The following is a 13,217-nucleotide window of genomic DNA, read 5'->3' on the forward strand; positions in this document are numbered from 1 at the left end:
TAAAAAGAGTTTTATTATATGTATTTTCAAATCTTGCTATCTGATGTGCCGAGTTCTAATAAATTATTATTTTTATGTGAATTTTAATACAAATATCTACAACAAAATTTTGGGTGTGTGAAAATAAAAGTGATAGTACACATAGTATTTTCTTAATAGAAAAAAAATACACCCCATACTTATAATTATCACTTTTGAATTAAGGATTTTTGACTGAAATGGGCATTGGGAAGTGATTGTGGACAATAATGGGAGATCAATTTTTTTTGGACAAGAATGGGAAAAACGCGTTTGGGAAACGGGGATGTGGTCAAAACCGCATTTCTCAAACGCGTGTGACGGGCTTGCATACTCTACGGACAACTGCATTTGGGAAATGCGATTGTCGTATAATATACTACCGCCGCATTTCTCAAATGCGGTTGTCATATAGACATAGCCGCGTTTGAGAAATGCGGCTCTCGTATATTATACCACAATTGCATTTCCCAAATGCGGCTATGGTATTTGTCGAAAACAATCTGCCATGGCTAAAGGAGGGAAGCTCACGAAGATCAAGTCAGCCGTCCTCAAGAAAATGCAGTCTTTCAAGCTCAGCCGCGGTACAGGCGGTGAAAGCTCCGTCGTCGTCGCCACACATGGTCGTGTCGCCTGATCCACCATGCACCTTCATCCCTCCATTCTCTACAAGCACCGTACCCACCATTGCTGTCATCTCCTCTCCATTCTCCATCCCCACCTCGCAACCAACATTTATCTGATCTGCAGAACTAATTAATACCAATGCAATAGTACAGTGAAGTCCCGGGTCGACCCCATTTTAAAAGTTGATGGCTTCTTTTAACCTAACAGCTATGTAGCATGAAAACAAAAAATAAGCTCTTCTTTAAAAATCAAGTCGATCACTTGAGTTCGTGTTTTCATTAATTAGTATTATGGTACAATCTTCATGCACGAATGATATAGTTAGATCGGTCATATTATGTGTTTGCACGGTTGTTTGTAGTAGTACGGGCAGTAGGGTAATTTGTACTTTATAAAGTTTTATCTACTATATATTTTGTTTGGTTATATAAATGAAAGAAAAAGAAATATGCACTTATTATAGTGTTGTTTGATGTGAAAAACTGCTGGGACCAAATTTAAAGGGATAAAAAACAAAGAGAAGGCAGAAGAATAGTGTGTGCTAACACTTGCACTGTTACACTCGACAAGCTCGTCCAGGGATTCCGGCTGGGGATCGGCATTCTCGAGCATCCACAGCAAGTGTTCGAACAGCACCACTTCGCATCCGACGGCGATGGACTCGTCGGAGTAGCTGCCGGACCGCTCCGCCAGTTCGCGGAACAGGGGGTGGTCGATAATGTCGGAGCCGACCAGGTACCGGCGGCGAGACTTGCCCACGTACACCGGGTGGAGGTCCTTAGAAGAGGCGGCGGCGCTGTAAGGGCCGGAGCAGTGCTCGTCGTTGGAGGAGTTGGTGGTGGCGACGACGACGGAGCTTCCGCCACCTGTACCGCGGCTGAGCTTGAAAGACTGCATTTTCTTGAGGACGGCTGACTTGATCTTCATGAGCTTCCCTCCTTTAGCCATGGCGGATTGTTTTCGACAAATACCATAGCCGCATTTGGGAAATGCGACTACCGTATAATATACGAGAGCCGCATTTCTCAAACGTGGCTATGTCTATACGACAACCGCATTTGAGAAATGCGGCTGTCCGTAGAGTATGCAAGCCCGTCGTCACACGCGTTTGGGAAATGCGGTTTTGACCACATCCGCGTTTTTTTCCATTCTTGTCCAAAAAAATTTGACCTCCCATTATTGTCCACAATCACTTCCCAATGCCCATTTCAGTCAAAAACTCTTGAATTAAATTGTAGGGCCTTGTAGGAACTTTGCTCTCTAAGTCTCTAACATGGTCCAAAATAATAATAAAGTAATACGGAGTAATTATTAAGTTTAATGATGACTTTGGAGAATTGGGATATCTAAGTGTGTTAATTCTAGTCACTTTTGTTGTTAGGTATTACAATTAATTAATTGTGCATAATCCTAAGAAAAAAATATTATAAACAAACAATGTTAGGGTAAAAATCTGGACATTCATGAAAACATAGAAAGAAAAAATGATAAAGGAAATTCAACTGAGCCTTATATAAATCTTTAGTAAAACTTTAAAAAATTGGAATCACTAATTTATACACCAAATGGTTAAACATCATTGAATTAACTAGAATTAACTAGAGTCACTTTATTTTGTTGAGCTGTAGTAAAAGACTAGAAGTAGATAGAAAAATGATGAAGAGAGTTCCTACTTCCTAAGTCCTAACTAGTTTTTGTACTTCATTTCAGACATTTTGAAGCCTGGCATTTCAAAAGAGGAAGAAAACTTCTCAACATCAGCCTTGAGTTGTTCAATTTCCTTGTTGTTAACAAGACCTTTGTTGAAGTCCTTCAACAGTTTGCCATGCTCCTTCTGGATGCTCAAGGTGATAGTCACTGCTCTGTGAAGGAACTCTGAAATCTGCTCAAAGTCCTTCTCAACCAAACCCCTTGATGTCATTGCAGGAGTACCTACCAACACACATTAGCCCGTTAATATCAAGAATATCGGGCCAGATAAAAATGTGATTTTGGGACTAGTAAATTTTACTAATACACAAAATAATGATAAGTCCACAACAGAGCTCCTGGATCCTAATAATACTAGTGGATGGGGATGCGAGTATCGACCAATTATCAGTAGCATACAGTAATGAAGCATAATTGCAATGTGCATTACAATTGAATGGTCTAGACAAAACATATTTTAGTTCTTACCAATTCGAACCCCTCCAGGGGACAAAGCACTACTGTCACCAAACACTGCATTCTTGTTCACAGTGATGTTGCATAGGTCACAAAGTTTTTCGACTTTGTTACCTGCAAAGATAAACCGTATAGTATTCATTGCATTAATGGTGACTTACATTCAGATTCATATTGAATTGGGAAGACTTGTAGTATAATCAAATTACCTGTCAAACCAAGAGGGCGAAGGTCCCATAGAACTAGGTGGTTCTCAGTCCCACCAGTGACAATATTGTACCCTTTGCTCATCAAGTACTTTGCAACAGCAACTGCATTAGCTCTGACTTGCTTAGCATACGCTTTAAAGCCAGGGGTCATTGCCTGTTTAAGGGCAACTGCTAAGGCGCCAATCTGGTGATTGTGGGGACCACCCTGGAGAGAAGGGAAAACTGCAAAATTGATCTTGTCTTCAAAGTCATAAGTTGCATCCTCTGGTTGGCCCTTCTTTGGTGGCTTGGGGCCCTTCCGGTAGAATATCATACCTGATCTTGGACCCCTCAAACTCTTGTGAGTGGTGGTAGTGACCAGGTCACAGTACTCAAAAGGATCAGCTGCTTCCTACATTGAGAAATAGGAATTGTGTGTTTCAATTAAACACAACACAGTATGGATATCTATTATAGACATATACATCAAGCAATGTAAACACCATGCATTCATATAAACATTTCACTAAAAGGTAAAGGGGTGCCAAGATAATATTGGTTTTAAGCACTTTTTTTTTTGAAAACAAGAGAACTCCAGTCACTATCAAAGGGTGTGCACTAGAAAACCCAGTCCTGTTACCCTAGCTTCCAGCCTAGGTTGCCCATAACCAATAGACTGCTCTTACTAAGAATCGAACTTGGAACATTGTGGTTACCAAGTCAACAACCTGACAAATGACCCTGGTTTTAAGCACTTTTCCTTCTTATACCTGTTCTTTCCCCATGTCAAGCCAAAAGAAACTTGATTTAGCCATGAAATATCTTGGCATATAAAAGGAATATTATGTTGAACTACGACTATGGATTTTAATAATAACAAGATTGCACCATAATAGCCCTCATGGGCTTAGCTTTCAGTAGGCAGGATTTGTGAGAAAAGACCAAGGATCGAACCTTGGCCGGCAGTGCGGAGATTATGTCTAAAGTGGACAGATCTTGTGTGAGCACTGACATTTAGTCATGTTTACGGAGTTATTAAGTCACCCTGATTTACATCCTCCCAAATACTCCCTCGAGGCTACGGTGTGGAGAACCCTTAGAGTTGGTGATTTAACCTTTTGGGAGAAGATTGCACCATAATGGCTACCACAATAAAATAAAGCAACCTATTTATTTTATGTATGCACGCCCACCCAGATCTATCTCCAAGAAGAACATACAAACTAATATTCAATTCCCATGTCCTATGTCAGATCTATCCAACCAATCAAATTCCAGAATAGTATACAAAATGCAGTGCCTATTACTTTTGTCAGATCACATGCAGAATCTAACCATAGTATTATAGTAGTATATAGGAATTAAAAGTTAAGATGAAGATCAAAATAATGTCAAATTTGAGCTTGCATGTGGGATTAAAGAACAAAGAGTGAAGAATTTAAGGGTATTATACCTGAGCAGCGACGAGGCCACTAATGTGAGCCATATCACAGAGCAAAAGCGCCCCACATTTATCAGCAACCTCTCTCAACCTCTTGTAGTCCCAGTCCCTCGGGTAGGCACTGCCGCCACAAATGATCATCTTGGGTCTGAAATCCATGGCTTTCTCCTCCAATTTATCGTAATCAATATACCCTGTGGTGGCGTTCACCTTATAGGGCAAACTCTCGAAGTAAATCGAGGTAGCGGAGATCTTCTTCCCCCCAGAGGTATAGTATCCATGAGTCAAATGCCCACCGGAAGGCAAATCCAACCCCATGATCCGATCATGCGGGTTGAGCACCGCCGTGTAGGCAGCGAAATTGGCGGGGCTACCGGAGTAGGGCTGCACATTGACGCCCCACTTAGCGGCGTCGAGGCGGTACGCCTGGAGGGCGCGACTGCGGGTTAGATTCTCGATTTGGTCAATGAATTCATTGCCTCCGTAGTAACGGTTGCCGGGCATGCCCTCCGAGTACTTATTGGTTAGGGCGCTGCCGAGGGCCTCGATCACGGCGAAGGAGGTGAAATTTTCGGAAGCAATGAGCTCGATGCCGCGGCATTGGCGGCGCTTCTCCTTCTCGATGAGGTCGTGGATATCCGGGTCCACGGTGGATAGCGCCGTGTTGCCCCATTGTGAGACGGGATCCATGGCTGCTATAGATTGGGTGCGTAATACGTGCAGATTTTGAGAGAGAGAGGAAATGAAAGAGAAAAATGGCGACTGGAGAGAGTGCAGTGAAGAAGGTAGGAAGTGGACGTTGCAGTTATAAGGGAAGTGAAATCCGAGTGAATGAATCACAGCCGCCATCTGTTACGGAGTTTTATTGTTGTTGGAAATTTTTATGGTGTGTATAATATGATTTTAGAAATTAAAATAACATTTTGTTACTAGCATTCAAAAAAATAACATTTTGTTATTCAATTTTTTTTAGTCACGAAAAAATCTTCATGTCATATAATATAATGTGGTAAATCTCACTTTATGATATCTTAACTGACAAAGGATTACAATATAGTAAATAATAATTTGAAATTACAACTTTGTGATTACTAAGTCAAGTTATCAACTTGACTAAGATCGATTGTTATTCAATTATTTAGGATTAAGAGTTTTGATCCATTATTTTAAATCTTACAAAATATAATCATATATATATATATATATATATATATATATATATATATATATATATATATATCGTTATTTTATAAGAGTGTGATGATTTTATTCAACATCTTTTAATAAATGAAAACACAAGAAAGCAATAAGGTTTATATGATTTTATAGCTAGGTATTTTAATATTTTGGGTGAAATATAATGACAAAATATAAATTGAATAATTCTTACACTTTTTTTTTTTTTTTGAATGCTACTAGCTCTATTACATTGTAGTATCTGTTCATATACTTTCTCAACCTACTGAAACACAAAGAGCTAATAACGCCTCCACTGAGGCTCGAACTTACAACCTTCCAAATGGAAGTCCAACCCGGGTACCATTGGACCACATAGTCCTGGTGGAATAATTCTTACACTTTCGTTAGGCAAAAAATTAAAATGATCACAACGTTAAGTATGTTCTGTACCTTTTGACAATATGGAGCAAACTGAACAATTGTGAATATTTGAGGGACAAATTATGATAAAGATAAATAAATTTAAGAAGAATCTTCTCACTCTTACAATTACGTACCACTCTCGCTCTTACAATTATGTACCACTTTTATATACTCACTTTTACATTAAAAATGATTGCTTTTTTTTTTTTTAATAGATTACCGGTGAAAATAACATGTCAATGAGTGATTGATAATGGGTGATAATTGTAATTAAGGGCTAATCTTGTGTTTGAAAATCTAATTGTTCGACTAAATTAGTTAGATTACCCCTCCTCAAATGAATTTTAGTTAATCACAAATTGCAGTGTGATTGACCCATAAATTAAAATATAAAGGGTTTCAAGGCAAATTATTTTGTAGACTCGGATCCAAAAATACACAATTTATATACTGAATGTTCACAATTTTTATATACTAAATATTCACAATTTACATATTGAATGTTCAAAGTTTTATATATTAAATATTCACAATTCACATACTGAATGTTCATAATTTAAATTGTGTATTTGAATCGAGTCCACCTTGCAAGGTGGACTAGGGTCCATGTCATAACTGTCGGGGGTTCAACATACCTAATTTTACTTTCTAACTACTAAAGCATAAAAAATTAAAAAGTCAATAACTATTTATTGATGCTCAAACCCACAACATTCCATATGGAGAGAGCAACTTAGTGCTACTTAAACCATAAGATCATTGGCCCCTAATTCTACTTTATAATCCCTCTGGATATCTAAAGGGCTAAGAAAAATGATATTCACTTATCACATTTTAATTATCCTATTTTTTTTTATTCATTGCCCAAACTAATTATTTTTTAAAAATAAATTTGAATTTTCACTCTTCTGTTTAGTGATTTTTTAAGTAGTTTATAAATATATAAATTTTATTTTCTAACACTAAATTAAACATTACAAAAATTGAATTAAAAATAATTTGCGTGTCATCAAGTTGCATTTAATTACTAAACACCTACTAGAGAGTACTAAATAATTATTTTTATATTGGTTTTTCTCATAATAATTAAATATGAAAAAAAGAGTTCACCATATTTTTAGATTAAATATAGTCTCCAATTTTATAGTAGAAATTAGAAAAGTAATCGGCTGAAGACTTCCAAGTCAATGCTTGCTCGCTTGTGCTTCTGTGTGTTTATACTTGTGCAGTTACAGATAATTATATGTAAATTCATTATATTAAATAAAAATTTATATTTTTAATCCTTCAATTATACTGTACTACATAATTAGTTATATGTCATATGTGTGACCAGTTTTAACTCATAAATTATGTGGGAGTTAATAAAGTAAAAGATTTGGTCCTAAGACTAAACTGCTCAGCTTGCGATTTGCGTATAACTTAGGAGTTAAAAGATGATTACACATATAACTTAGGACTAAGTTTGTATCACGAGTATAACACGAGGACAAAACTGTAATTATTTGGTTGATTAATTAAAGATATTTGAAAGAGTTAATTATCGAAATGGTCTATTGACTATAGCGAAATTACCAATTTAGTCATTGACTATTTTTTTGACCAATTAAGTCCCCAACTTTAAAAATCTTAACCAATTTGGTCCTCCGTTTGTTTGACCTTAGTCAAACGTTAACTTGGGACCAAATTGGTAATTTGCTATATTCAATGGACCATTTTGGTAATTAACTTTAAGGGTGGGCAATTCGGTTTAGTTTTCTCGAACCGAACCGTACCAAACTAGTTAGATTCGGTAATATAACGAGCAACCGAACAGTAATAGATTCTTGTATACCGGACGGTTCGATAAAAACTCGAACCGAATTGAATTTGTTCGGTAAAAATCGAACCGAACCGAACCGAATACCGTTTGAACTTTGGATTGCTATTTTGTTATATATTAGACTTTGGATATGGACTGTGTAAACACCATAACACATAATATATAACTTTTGATAACAAACCATAAAGAAATCAAATAAAACATTTACGAGAGATACCCGTGAAAATATGAGCTGAACGGAATAGCAAGCAGTATGGGACTTGGATTTATTTTTATTTATTTATTTATTTATTTATTTATTATTATTATTATGTTTTTTAAAAAAATCAAACGGTATTCGGTTCAGTTCAATTTTTTACCGAACAATTCGGATCGGTTTTTTATTGAACCGTTTGGTATACAAGAATCCAATACCGTTCGGTTGTTTGGTTCGATTTGATACAGTTCAGTTCAAGAAAACTAAACTGAATTGTCCACCCCTAAAGATACTTACCAAAATGGTCCCTTGACTATAGCGAAATTACCAATTTGGTCCCAAGTTAACGGTTGACTAACGGTCAAACAAACGGAGGACCAAATTGGTTAAGATTTTTAAAGTTGAGGGACTTAATTGGTTAAAAAAAATAGTCAAGGACCAAATTGGTAATTTCACTATAGTCAAGGGACCATTTCAGTAATTAACTCATATTGATATTATATCATTTGTTTAATTAGATAATATCAAAACTCTTTCTATCATTCTCCTCCCAAAAGGTTGAATCCCCAATTCCTTCAAGGGTCCCCACACCCCGGCCCGACAATGCATTTGGGAGGATGTAAATCATGGTGACTCAATGGTTCAGCAAATAACATGGCCATATACCCGTGCGCACAAGGGATTTGCCTACTTTGAACATAATCCCCACAAAAACTCTTTCTATCCTATTATTATTATAAATAAGAGCTCCCAATTCTTATTAAAAATATCATGGAAAGCTTACGAATACATTCTGGAAAACTTTGAAACTTATTTAGAGATTACAATAAAATGATCTTGAAAATAAAATCATTTTCTTATGACATATATTTGGTCCTTTCATGAATACCAAGTATGTTGATTCAAACTTCCATTGAAAATTAAACCATTTGAGTTCGTATAAAGGTATATCTAATTTTCGTATAGAGGTATATATCTCATTGATTTGAAGAATCAGATAACTATAAATCTTGTACTGCACCTTATTGATCAACCATCAAAAGGTTTAAATAATATTCAGGGTGTGTTTGGTTGATAGGTTTAACACTCAGGTATGAGTATGAAAGTAATTGTTTATTGTTTGGTTGACTGGTTTTTAAAACACTATTATGGGTTTGGAATACCCCATTAATTTGAAAAACTCATTCCCTTATTTTTATAAGGGTTTCATCCCATTATTCATCTTTAGTTTAATCATTCTCATTCCACCCTACTACCAAACGTGCAAAATATTTTAATTATTTCACCAAAACCCATTACCAAGTATTTGATACCCTGATTCTGATTTCCATGTGCCAACCAAACACACCCTCAATATTATCCAACTAGTTGATGTACCATTCACTACCGCTCCAACAAAGTCCTAATATAATCACAATGTGGAAAAACTAAACTATGAACATACGATTTGGAAAGAGTCCATGTCTGATTCCGCCTATTGTGGTGTAGATGGAGTCCAAGTCTTGAAATAAATGTGGAAATTAAAGTTTTGGAATTATATGTAGTTCAATGTAATTTTTCCTTTTTATCTCTTAAATAGAATATGTAGAACCCAACATTTTAATTAGTATTCAAGAAATCTAGCTATGTACCATATCAACATCACAACGTTAATATATTGATATAACCATTTGAAAATTCGCCAATATAATAATTATTATTATTAACGTACGTATTATTGTATCAATATTAGTTAATATATACATATATATTGTATTATATTTCAAATAGAGTTAATTACCGAAATGGTACCTTGACTATAGTGAAATTATTAATTTGGTCTTTGACTATTTTTTTAACCAATTAAGTCCATCAACTTTAAAACTCTTAATCAATTTGGTCCTATGTTTGTTTGACTGTTAGTCAACCGTTAACTTGGGACCAAATTGATAATTTCGCTATAGTCAAGGGACCATTTTGGTAATTATCTTTAGGGGTGGGCAATTCGGTTTAGTTTTCTCGAACTGAACTATATCAAACCGAACCGAACTAATTTGGTTCGGTAATATACCGAACAACCGAACGGTATTGGATTCTTGTATACCGAACGGTTCAATAAAAAATCGATCCGAATTGTTCGGTAAAAAATTGAACTAAACCGAATACCGTTTGATTTTTTTAAAAAACATAATAATAATAATAATAATAATAATAATAATAATAATAATAATAATAATAATAATAATAATAATAATAATAATAAATAAATAAATAAAATTTTAAAGCAATTTAAAATGTTATAAAAATATTAATGATAAAATTTAAAACATAATCGATTAGATAAAAATCATAAAATAGTTATAATAGATAAAACTAACATTATAAACCACATATTATCTCTATTTATAATATATTCATAAATATTTTTTTTCTTTTAGTTGTATCAACTTTAACTGTTTTTTAAAATTAATTCGAATTGAATACGGTGAAGTATAATATACACTTATAGACTGCATGCATTGACTAAATGATTAATAAAAAATAGGTTTTTTAAGAAAAAAAAACATTTACTCATAATTAATTAATTATTACAACATATGACACATTATAAATCTCACAAGTTAGCACACATTATAAAAATTTAATAATTTGTATATATATATATATATACACACACACACACACACATACTATACACACAAACACCTATGTTACAATTCTAAATAAGTGTTTATAGAATTGAACTTCGGTGGTGGGGACATTTAAAAAAAAAAAAAGAGAAATTTAAAAAGAAAAATTAAATTAAAGTACGTAATATTTTTAATTCTAACTTAAATCAATAGCCAAACAAACATATAATTCCAACATTGATGTCGGTTAAGTCTTTTAGCGTTTATTTTAAGATTAAGACGTGGACGGTGGACTCGATCTACACCATAATTTGCGGAATCAAACTTGAACTCTTCTAAATTATGTTCATAGATTTTTTGTTTTTTTGTTTTTTTTTTGAGTGTTACTGACTCTATTACAATTAGTATATGTTTATAATTATTTTCTCAATTTACTGAAACACAAAAAGGACAATGTAGTACCTGGGGTACCAGCCATTAGACCACATAGTCTTGGTATATTAGCATTTGAAAGAAAGTGTTATTTAAATTAGTTATTTTTGTTTAAGTAGGTAATTTGTAAAACAACTTTAAAAGATATTAATATATTATTTTATTTATTGAATTATCATGAAATAAATTTTAGTTTTAGATATAAATTTTAAAATAGTTTGATTTAAAGTTGGTCAATTAAGTAAAAAATTAGTCGATAAATTAATTTATCTAACACGTACTATTAGGACTTTTGTTGGAGCAGTACGCATTGAATTGGATAATATAGAATATTTAATCTTTTTGATTCATAATAGGTTGGATTTAGATACATGGTTGAAAATTGAAATTGAGGTATGATACAGGTTTAATATATTTACTATGCGGTTGGATTGTAATTACCAATTGGTACTTAACATTGTAAATTCAAGTAAAAAGAATAATACTAATAATTTGGCGCAATTCAATTTGGTTTTACAATAACTGATATGCCACTTGTACGATGCACATACAAATGATAATATTGAGATTGAGAATGATAAGAAGTTAACATTATTTGAAAAATCTTGTATGTATGTATGTATGTATTATGATGGTGTTCAGATGTTTAATTTCCTGCTTCAAATTCAACTGGGTGAGGTGCGCCGTGATCAGAATATTGATGATGAGGAGTGCGTATCTCTTCGTTATTCCATCCCCTCGCGCCTGTATAATCCAAGAAATAGAAATCTGCACCCAAAAATATATATTCCTAATCACTATAAACATATTAATTGCCAAGACCTTGTGGTCTAATGGTACCCAGATTAGATTTTCATATGAAAAATTATGAGTTTGAGACTCAGTGAAGACGTTATTATATTATAATAAAGTCGGTAGCATTCAAAAAAAAAGCTAGCTAGCTAGGAAATTAAAAAGGAGCAGAAGATCGAACGAGTTGAAGTTTTGTCTCTCACCGCCGCCATTGATGGGGCCTCCTGGTTCTGGTTTTGGGAAGAAGCGAAAGCACTGAGCAGAAGAAAGGAGGAAGGAAATGATGACAAGTACTAGAATACCCTTCTTCTGCACCATTTTATTATTTTGTATGTGAACCCAAACCCCCAGTTTTAATTTGGTGGCCTGGATGAAATGAATTATTGAAGTACTAATAACTTATATATCCTCGAATTATATAGCGCGCAGAAAATTAATCCGCTGGCCGGCCGGAGAATTCCAACTTCCAAGTCAATGATTCTATGTACAGTACGTATTGGGCAGCTACACAGTTTTGAAGTTTCTATCCAACATTAACGTAACATTATATTGTGATGCTGAGAGGTACATTGTACATATAATTTTGTATGAGGTGACCAATGCACATCTCTTCCTACACTTATATTCTGATGTGGCATTACTTTGATTTACGGGAAGCTCATAGTCGTTATTCAAAAATGTACTTTAAGTGAAATTTGTCGGCAAAAGACCACAAAGAAATAAATTAAACAAGTCTATGTTACTCATAGTTTACCAATTTAACTCAAAAAGGATCAATAAACAAATCTCATAAAGAGTCAAACTTCGAACCTAGTTAATATATTTGTTTGGTAGCTCAATTACTATTCAAGTAATAGATTGAGAGTGAGGACCCAGACTCATTGTAATGTGAGAATTTCACCTAATGTGGTGGGCTATTTGTGAACACTCATTACTATAAATTATCTACTTTCTTGAATTACTCTCATCAATTATCTACTTCAACTTGAAATTGTTCAAATGACAATTAAGTGCTATCAAGTGAATGGGCTGATTTATTCCATTGAGGTGTGGTGACGTCTATTGGATCAGGAAGTGTGAATTGGCTAGAACGTTGATTTCAAAAATTCTTCCAACTCAAGAAGATGATGAAGATTGTGTTTGATGTGAATGATTAAGCCGTTGTATGAAAAGTTAATTCAACTTTTTATAATATCGGTGATTATCTAGTGGAGTTGGATTACACTTTTTGAGTAATCATGTATACGTAGGAGAAAATTTATCTGAACTATGACGTTAACAACTTTATTGGTTTCTTTTATTGATTTGTCATTAATTTTCGTAT

At 34.3% G+C, this 13,217-nt stretch overlaps 2 protein-coding genes across 2 annotated transcripts; both read right to left on the minus strand.

Annotated features, from left to right (window-relative positions):
- Positions 1 to 559: 559 nt before the first annotated feature.
- On the minus strand, positions 560 to 1,593 carry LOC109169855. The gene is made up of 2 exons (XM_019318742.1): positions 1,206 to 1,593; positions 560 to 762 (listed from the first exon to the last, which is right to left on the minus strand). The coding sequence occupies exons 1-2, from the start codon at positions 1,591 to 1,593 to the stop codon at positions 560 to 562; spliced, it is 591 nt and encodes a 196-aa protein (XP_019174287.1).
- Positions 1,594 to 2,157: 564 nt separating this feature from the next.
- Positions 2,158 to 5,229, minus strand: LOC109169913 (serine hydroxymethyltransferase 4-like). The gene is made up of 4 exons (XM_019318820.1): positions 4,453 to 5,229; positions 3,021 to 3,411; positions 2,824 to 2,925; positions 2,158 to 2,577 (listed from the first exon to the last, which is right to left on the minus strand). Exons 1-4 carry the CDS (start codon positions 5,128 to 5,130, stop codon positions 2,333 to 2,335), a joined length of 1,416 nt encoding a protein of 471 aa, XP_019174365.1. The 5' UTR covers positions 5,131 to 5,229; the 3' UTR covers positions 2,158 to 2,332.
- Positions 5,230 to 13,217: the final 7,988 nt, after the last annotated feature.

Source organism: Ipomoea nil, unplaced genomic scaffold, assembly GCF_001879475.1.
Source record: "Ipomoea nil cultivar Tokyo-kokei standard unplaced genomic scaffold, Asagao_1.1 scaffold3321, whole genome shotgun sequence".
Classification (NCBI taxonomy): domain Eukaryota; kingdom Viridiplantae; phylum Streptophyta; class Magnoliopsida; order Solanales; family Convolvulaceae; genus Ipomoea; species Ipomoea nil.

What these genes read in the sequence shown, in the direction of transcription:
- LOC109169855 (XM_019318742.1), bottom strand. Translation starts at nt 1,593, where the DNA reads ATGGCTAAAGGAGGGAAGCTCATGAAGATCAAGTCAGCCGTCCTCAAG. An exon ending in CCTGGACGAGCTTGTCGAGT is followed by an intron (nt 763 to 1,205) that starts GTAACAGTGCAA and finishes TTAGTTCTGCAG; the next exon opens with ATCAGATAAATGTTGGTTGC.
- LOC109169913 (XM_019318820.1), bottom strand. Translation starts at nt 5,130, where the DNA reads ATGGATCCCGTCTCACAATGGGGCAACACGGCGCTATCCACCGTGGAC. An exon ending in GTGGCCTCGTCGCTGCTCAG is followed by an intron (nt 3,412 to 4,452) that starts GTATAATACCCT and finishes TTCTCAATGTAG; the next exon opens with GAAGCAGCTGATCCTTTTGA. An exon ending in CCCTGGAGGGGTTCGAATTG is followed by an intron (nt 2,578 to 2,823) that starts GTAAGAACTAAA and finishes GTGTGTTGGTAG; the next exon opens with GTACTCCTGCAATGACATCA.